The 7,958-nt window shown below is 35.1% G+C and overlaps 2 protein-coding genes across 11 annotated transcripts; one reads left to right on the plus strand and one right to left on the minus strand.

Annotated features, from left to right (window-relative positions):
* Positions 1-348: 348 nt before the first annotated feature.
* On the plus strand, positions 349-2,732 carry LOC108472751 (L10-interacting MYB domain-containing protein-like). Of its 10 annotated transcripts, none has more exons than XR_008273752.1 (4): positions 349-812; positions 1,143-1,505; positions 1,596-2,222; positions 2,364-2,494. XR_008273752.1 is itself a non-coding variant. In XM_053020812.1 (4 exons), the coding sequence occupies exons 2-4, from the start codon at positions 1,143-1,145 to the stop codon at positions 2,503-2,505; spliced, it is 1,026 nt and encodes a 341-aa protein (XP_052876772.1). In that variant the 5' UTR covers positions 349-816; positions 1,120-1,142; the 3' UTR covers positions 2,506-2,732. The 10 variants fall into 10 exon arrangements, 9 of the variants coding, with proteins under 9 accessions (XP_052876772.1, XP_017629796.2, XP_052876773.1 ...); XM_053020812.1 differs by having other exon boundaries at positions 349-816; positions 1,120-1,505; positions 1,596-2,116; positions 2,364-2,732; XM_017774307.2 differs by having other exon boundaries at positions 349-816; positions 1,134-1,505; positions 1,596-2,116; positions 2,364-2,732.
* A 306-nt stretch (positions 2,733-3,038) lies between these two features.
* Positions 3,039-5,069, minus strand: LOC108470743 (protein POLLENLESS 3-LIKE 2-like). The gene is made up of 4 exons (XM_017772187.2): positions 4,754-5,069; positions 4,466-4,678; positions 4,227-4,382; positions 3,039-4,149 (listed from the first exon to the last, which is right to left on the minus strand). Exons 1-4 carry the CDS (start codon positions 4,919-4,921, stop codon positions 3,250-3,252), a joined length of 1,437 nt encoding a protein of 478 aa, XP_017627676.1. The 5' UTR covers positions 4,922-5,069; the 3' UTR covers positions 3,039-3,249.
* Between the last annotated feature and the right edge of the window lie 2,889 nt (positions 5,070-7,958).

The raw sequence follows: 7,958 nt of genomic DNA on the forward strand, positions 1-7,958 counted from the left end.
TAATTGATTAATTCGATTAGATGAAATAAGAGTTCCAAGTCTCTAAAACTAATTGAAGAACTTACTTAGTTTAATTTTAGCAGTAATTAAATTTTATTTTATTAACCTAGATTAGATAAAATTGAATAATATACTTAAGTATCTTAGAATTTAATTATCATAAAAACAATATTCTTTTATCACTTTATTTTTTCATCCACACATGCATTCGTGTTACAAATTTCCCTCTTCGCTCCACTGAATAGTTGTTCTACTCCATAGTGGAGTAATGAAGCCCCGTGAAAATACGATGAGATGTGACTAGATCTACTTAGGATGAGATTTACTATCCTATAAATAATTGGTGGCAACATCTGTAATAAATGTGACAAGAAGAATGCGGTTTTCGGTAACATATTGTGGCGGTTGGACAAACTTTTGATTTCTTTTGGCCAAGTACTTTGGGTATATATGTTTGGGTTTCAAATGTAGCCTTCTATTTCTATATGATCGCCAAGAATTCAAGACAAGATGAAATGGAGGCCAAAATGAACAGTGTTGCTTGACTGACAGTGCTTCTACCAGTTCGAGGATGCAATGGTCAAACAAAAACGAAGTGTACTCCCAATAAGGAGCAGTACTACAAGTACCCAGGGCTATTTTGGACTGGGTCGTAAAACCCCCACAGTCACACATACAAAAGGGCAGGGAAAAGAAAAATTAGTCCCAGAAGCATGGACATTACTTTACTTGATAACCATTTCAAGAAGAAGGGTTCCTCCATAATCTCTCTCATATTTCATCATTCCTACTCGGAATTTCCTCGGTCGTTAGTAGGTCCCCTACAGTACTCTCTATTCTATGACTATGATAGATTCCACGTCAAATTTCTTTCACATTTTCAGCGTTAGGGTTTTAGTTTTAAGATTCTAGCATCGCTTTTCCATGCCAATTTAATACATCTCTCCCTGCGTTTTTTTTTTTTGGTTTGAATTTTCTTGATTTTAAAGCATTTTGTGACTTTGACTCGCTTTTGGCTACCAGCATTTCTTGTTTTACTATGAGGTCACTAGAAATTCTGTTTTATAGTTTCTTAATTGCTTTAATTTTAGAGAATGTTTTGTGTATGGTTGATTGTAGGGTTTTGGTTGTAGATTTTGTAGATGGCAAGCCGGGTTACTCGCTCAAGGAGACAACAGCAACCATCTCAACAGCAGGAACAGCATCCGAGAGCTCGATGGACGACGTTCCTCACTAAGACACTTGCTGACCTGTTGGTTGAACAGGTTCACGGAGGGAACAGGCACAACAATTCTTTCAACAAGAGAGCTTGGAAGTCCATGTGTGATGAGTTCTATGAGAAAACTAGTTTGAAATGGGACAAGGAGCAATTAAAGAACCGATATGGGGTTTTGAGGAGGCAGTATGTTCTCGTTAAATCACTTCTTGATCGAAGCGAGTTCAGTTGGAATGAATCTACTGGGGTTATAATAGGTACAGATGAAGCCTGGTTTGATTTTACCAAGGTAGGATATACTCTATCAATGCTTGTTTTGTGTGAATGAAATCTCCTTCAATCCCTTGTTCCCCAGGTCATACATGTTCTTCATTGACAGGGTCATCCAGATGCTGAAACCATAAAAGCCAGCGGCTGCTCAATTTACAAACAGCTTTGTACTATTTTCTCAGAGCCAATGACCAATTGGAAGCATGACTACTCTGCTGAACTTCGTGGACAAGTTCCTTCCTCACTTCCTTCTTTGGAACCATTGAGCAGAATTCAAGAAGAGTCCTCGTCCTCGTCTGAGGAAGTAGAGGATGTGGCAGATGATCCAGATGCAGTTCAACCTTCTGCTTCTGTTTTGATTAGTAGTCACAAAAGGGGACGCAGGGGAATTGATGATGCTATTGCTGCTGCAATATTGGAGATGGCAGCAACTTCGAAGCTGAGAACAGCCGCTGTAACACAACGTAATGCCAGATATAGTATACTTCGTTGTATAAAAGAATTGGATGAGATTGAAGGCCTTGAAGAGCGAGTCTACTTTGCTGCTCTGGAGTTATTCAACAATCCTAATGCTAGAGAAATATTCTTGTCTCTCAAAGGAGATAAGCGCTTGACTTGGTTGCACTGCAAGTGCGTTGCTCCATCCAATGCACTAGAGTGATAGAAGGCAACATCTTATTGTTTATTAGATTAGACAAACCCATTCTTATATTGGCAACCAGTTAGAAACTCAAATGTATGACTTTTTCAATCATCAAGCTCTTTTAAGCTTTGGCACTGACACCCAGAACTTTTAGCAGAAAATGTATTTGAATGTGCTTGGTTAATGAAAATTGAGGCATAGATTTGATCACCGTTGTTTGCTTTTCTGAAACAGGATCCTTTATTCAGGCATGGAGAAAGGGCCATTATGTGTTTTCGGACTGTGTCTTAACAAATTTCCATTGCCATTGCCTGTGAATCTCAGATGTTGGCTCATTAGAAGGGATCTACTTTTAGTTGCTGATCCATGCGTGTGAACCTGCTGGATCTCATACAAGCTTCACCATATTACAAATCAATCTGCATAACAAGCAAAATTATACCTTTAAACTACATAGTTATATCTCCAAACCTCAGTTATGGTAAAGAAAGTTGCGCAGAAAAAACGATATCAATTGTGTTGTAACGTTCTTTATGTTGCCACTGAAACAGCATTACCTGCGTTATCCTTTGTTTTATGAATGTTATTTAAATCAAATAGAAATACTTCTTCTGTCAATTAGTAGAATGCAATGAAAAACTGATAAAGTAATCTGAATATCTCTTTATCAAAAGATTTGGGCAAATGCAATGCAAAATCTAAACGAAAGTGTTTTTTATTATCTTGATGGGTGTGGATGCGCCTTATTTGAGAGGCATACATAAATAAAATGTAAATAATACTTAAGGCTACAACCTTAAGAACTGCTACCCTTTCTTTTTCAGGAATAGGAGTCAAGTAGGTGGTAAGGAGAACAAGTAATCTGAATATCTCTTTATCAAAAGATTTGGGCAAATGCAATGCAAAATCTAAACGAAAGTGTTTTTTATTATCTTGATGGGTGTGGATGCGCCTTATTTAAGAGGAATACATAAATAAATGTAAATAATACTTAAGGCTACAACCTTAAGAACTGCTACCCTTCCTTTTCAGGAATAGGAGTCAAGTAGGTAAGGAGAACAAGTTCATCTCCACCCTTAGAATATTAAGTTACTTACGAAACTAAATTAGTTAACCAACTTCAGGCTCTAGGACTCAAAGAAAGAGTAATATCTTGGAAGACCTTAAGCCTCTTATCAGTTTTCTTTGGAAACATCCTTTGAGTCACTGCTTCATTTGCTGGGCCTAGAACTGCTGCTGCAATGATAGCCTCTTCAAAGTCTTGGCTATCTGGTAATAAATCAACCAATTTGTCTCCTGTCTCTTCAGTTGAAAGAGAGAGCCTTCTTCTAGTCTTAATCTCCGGTTTTTCCGGTTCTGCAGATAAAAGCTTTGTGCAGTCTCCACCCATTTCATTCACTCTCATAGAGTTAGCTGAGTTTCCTGACCGTGTTCTTTTAAGGGTCTCATGCAATTGATTCACAACTGGAGCTTTCACCTCCTTCACCAACTTTGACGAGTAGAAGGGCGGTGCATCGATATTTAGAGAATTTCCGAAAGGAAGAGCAACTGGTTTTGGTTGAGGGATCACCACTTGGCTTACCATTACATTCGAATTGATGTTCTCATCAGCAAAATCATCTTGGGGTTTAACTGCATTTGATTTTGGCAAGCTGATGGGGTCCTTGCAAGGCTGAGGTTGCCAAATTGATGAAGAACCAAGGAAGGCGTCAAAGAGCCGGCTTTGTTCGACCCGATCCCCTCCTCCTTTATTCATCATCTCCGACTCAAGATCCTGGAGCATCTGCTGTGCCCTCTCATAGGCCTTAAGATGGGAATCTACCCCTCTTGGTCCATCAGCCACTGCTGGTTTCACTCTTCGCAAGGTTTCTTTAGCCTCCCCAATTCTACCTTGCTTCATCAAACAAATACCCAGGTTACACATCTTGTTATTATCGGCAGCAATCGAAAGTGCCCGCCGATAAGCATCTTCTGCTTCGATATAGTTGTTTTGCTGCATCAATGCCCAGCCCAAGTTTCCCTGAAAACGGAAAGTTTCTTAAATTCATGTATCCGTTTTAAGGTTTACCAGCAAAGATGAAAAGATTGAAGGCTTACCAGCAACCGTGTGGCTTCTTGCTCGACAGAGACCTGAAATTTCTTTCCTTGAGATCGGGCTGTCTTGGTGCGCTTTCCATTGAAAGCCAGTCCTTGTTGAATCAAATACAATTTGTGCTTCAACAATGCTATTTGGTCATCCAACCTTCCACATCTCTGTAGAATTATAATAACCATCATCTGTTAAAGACCAATACAAGTTTATATAATATTTAATGTTTACATTGGTGTAACAAGACCTTGTAGAGATCCAATAGAATGTTATCAAGAGACTCCTGCGCTTGATCTGAGCATCTACTACGCAGAGACTTGATAGCTTCAATGGCTTCCTCTGCTCTATTTTGCTGCTTCATTACAATGGCCATGTCTTTCAAAGCACTATCAACTCTATCCCCTGCATTTATGGCTGCCCAAAACATAGGAATCGCCCTCTCCGGATCTTTTTCTACCAACTGAAAACAAAAGTAAAATTAATAAAGAAGATTTCAACTCTTGTACAATCAACTGGAAGACACCCAGAAACTTACTTGAACGTTCTTGGCTCTAACATAAGGAGTGTCACCGACTGGGACTTTGTGGATGGCATGGAAGGACTCGGAGCGAGTTCTCAGAACCCCGAGGGGCTTTGCCGGAGAAGTGGGGGCCGATTTAGAAGGCCTGAATCCAGGAGGAGCGTTCCAAACATCTTGCAACATCTTCGAAAACCCACTTTCTTTTCTGATTTCCTTTTAGTATTTATGAAATTTGATATCGAAGATGATGAAAGATAAGAGGGGAGTTTCTGAGAGAAGCGAAGCGAGTGCCAGGAAAAGAATAGAACCGATTTAGAGAGAGGTTTTGGGATAAAAAAAAAAATTGAAATTTTCGACCGTTGTGGTTACCGTTTTGGGTACTAGCCGTTGGCTAAAGCATGGACTGAACAGGATTTCTTTAATAATTTATTTAGCCACATAAGAAATATTTCATATTATTATATTTAATGTACTAATTACCCTAAAATTGCACCCAATTATCACTTTGACACTTAAACAACTTTTTTTTATCAGTTTACTGCTTGAAATTTTCATTTCGTTATCAGTTTTCCCCAGCAGTTAATGACATTAAAAACTTTATTTTCTTAAAATATTTTTTAAAAAGAAATAAAGAAAAAATAGCAGAAAGTTCAGAAGAATTCTATTTTTTTAAAAAATCACAATAATACACAGAATTATATAAAATCCCAGAAATTTTAAAAATATTTATTTTATTTTTATTTTAAAACACATTAAACACGATAAAGAGAAATAAAAAATTTAAAGAAATAAAAAAACTTAACAAATGAAAAATATATGGGAAGTTATATAACTTTTTAGAAATTTAAAATATATATTTCTTTTTAAAAACACATTAGCGAAAATACAAAAATTGTCAAAAAATTTTGAAAAATCTTTTTAAAATAAGAACAACTATGAAAAGCTTTAAAATCACTTTTTTTTTTTAATGTGTTAAGGGATTGAAAATTTCAAATACCAAGTTGATACAAAATATTATTTGGATACCAAAGTGATAATTGGGTGCAACTTGAGGGGGGGATAGCACATTAACCCTTATATTTATTTACCTTCTAAATCATGATAGAGTAAAGTTAGACGCCTGGCGGCATTCTAGCTTTCCTTCTCCTTTCAGGACCTATCCGAAAGAGAATCCAGTATTTCTCGGTCGTGAATATCTGAATAGGGCGAACCGCCTCGTGGATATCTTTGCTTCGGAACAAAACAATTAGAATAGAATTAGGCTCGGTCAACTAGAATGTGTATTATCCATATATTATCCATATAGGGGATCCTCCAGTTGAGAAGATCCATCGACCTGAGACGAAGAGAAAGGTCTATCTATTTTATTTAGTTATTCAGTTAAACCAATGATTCGTTAGTGGAGCAGATAGCAACAACCATTTCATCCGACATGCGTATTTTTTATTTTCCAATGGATTTACATAGAGTAAAAATTTGAAAGTTAAAATGTATTGTAAGCCATATACACTTTGTATATTTAAAATTTAGTATTTCTATTTTTATTTCAAGAATTTAGTCATTCTATTTTTCAAATTTAAAAATTCAGATCTAGTTGTTATCATCGTTATTTTTTTAAAAAAATATTGGTGTGACATTTTAAAATTAAAATTTTCTATTAGACATTGTACTTTTTGTAAGTTATTGATTTAGTACTTGTACTTTTCTTTGATCAATTTTAGTCCACATACTTTTCAAGTTGGTTAATTTTAGTCCTTGTACTTTTCAATTTTTGAAAATTTAGTCTTGACCAGATGGTAACAGTTAAATTCTACTATTAGTCTTGTATTATGCATAAAGTTAGAGATTTAGTCCATGTTCTCCTTAGTTGCTATTTTTTTTAATTTCAAATTTTTAATTTTGTAACACCCTTTACCCAGTTCAATCGTCGGACCAAAGTTACCGAATGTTACCAAAGTAATCGAAACTAAAAACTTTAAAATTAAAGCATGCAACATTCGCTCCTATCTCAATTGTAATCATATGATAACTTTCAAATAGAAATCGAGACCAAATCAAGCTTATGAAAGCTCTATTAGTGACCCGGGCATGACTTAGGACCAAATTGCAAAATTTTAAAAGTTTAAACTCCACATCATGATGAACCATTCCCACGTCGTGGTGTTGTCAAGATAGTGAGTCATGTCAAAATCTCGGACCATCTAATGTCGGGATGTCACATACTTTCTTTTGACATTTCGAGGAGGAGGATTTCATAACTAAGTCTAGAATGAATAAAAGACTATTGAATCGAAGATTGAATAGTGTGAGTTCCGAGTTGGTCCAATTTTCACATTCTACAAAAGATAACTACATGACAAGAAACCAACAACATAGTAAGTATTTAAAATTCTTAATAAGTTCATAAGCATAGAATGTTAACTTACCTTATTTACAAATTTATAAATAATATCTAAACAACTTGTCAATCTAAACCTAATCATGACAATACAATTCTACGAGATAAGATTACATGTTCACTTCTTATACAATTCATTTACATGTAACTCTAGAGTAACTTAATACCTTAAAAGTATACCAAGGTTATTACAAATTCAACCATAGACATGTACATATTATTCCATATTAAAATCATTTCTCTATTACTATTCATTTATCCTGAGGAGCACTGGTAAAACAAATAAGGGCACTGAAGTGCAATTAATGGCATCGGAGTGCAATCAGGGGCAGCTTTCTTTACAAATCAGTCTGAATATTACCCTTTTGTACTAATATATATACAACTCAAATTATATATTCACATGTAAACTTTATAATTCAATTATCTATAATAATCAAATGTAATGATGCTATATGAACTTACCTGGCAAAAATCATGGTAGACAAAATGTCAGGGGCTAATAGTAATTTTCTCTTTTTCTCGATTATCTACTGGTTGATTCAAATATTGATTTATATAGTAATTCATTTCAATTTATCAGTTTCAATTACCTTATAATACCTTATTCTATACATATGACATTTTAAATTTCACTTTGCACAATTTTCCTAAAGTTTCACATTTTATTCAATTTATTTCCTAAAATCAAAACTACCATAACTTTCACATTAAAGATCTGTTTTTCAATCCATTTTCAATTTCATCCTTCTATAACCCTCTAGAATAAATAATTACAAAAATTCATATCAAATTTAAATAATTAAATATTAGTCTCTATAC

This window comes from Gossypium arboreum, chromosome 11 (genome assembly GCF_025698485.1).
Source record: "Gossypium arboreum isolate Shixiya-1 chromosome 11, ASM2569848v2, whole genome shotgun sequence".
Classification (NCBI taxonomy): Eukaryota; Viridiplantae; Streptophyta; class Magnoliopsida; order Malvales; family Malvaceae; genus Gossypium; species Gossypium arboreum.

What these genes read in the sequence shown, in the direction of transcription:
- LOC108472751 (XM_053020810.1), top strand. Translation starts at nt 714, where the DNA reads ATGGACATTACTTTACTTGATAACCATTTCAAGAAGAAGGGTTCCTCC. An exon ending in CGGAATTTCCTCGGTCGTTA is followed by an intron (nt 813 to 1,142) that starts GTAGGTCCCCTA and finishes TAGATTTTGTAG; the next exon opens with ATGGCAAGCCGGGTTACTCG. An exon ending in CCTGGTTTGATTTTACCAAG is followed by an intron (nt 1,506 to 1,595) that starts GTAGGATATACT and finishes CTTCATTGACAG; the next exon opens with GGTCATCCAGATGCTGAAAC.
- LOC108470743 (XM_017772187.2), bottom strand. Translation starts at nt 4,921, where the DNA reads ATGTTGCAAGATGTTTGGAACGCTCCTCCTGGATTCAGGCCTTCTAAA. An exon ending in TTAGAGCCAAGAACGTTCAA is followed by an intron (nt 4,679 to 4,753) that starts GTAAGTTTCTGG and finishes TTTTGTTTTCAG; the next exon opens with TTGGTAGAAAAAGATCCGGA. An exon ending in TTCTATTGGATCTCTACAAG is followed by an intron (nt 4,383 to 4,465) that starts GTCTTGTTACAC and finishes ATAATTCTACAG; the next exon opens with AGATGTGGAAGGTTGGATGA.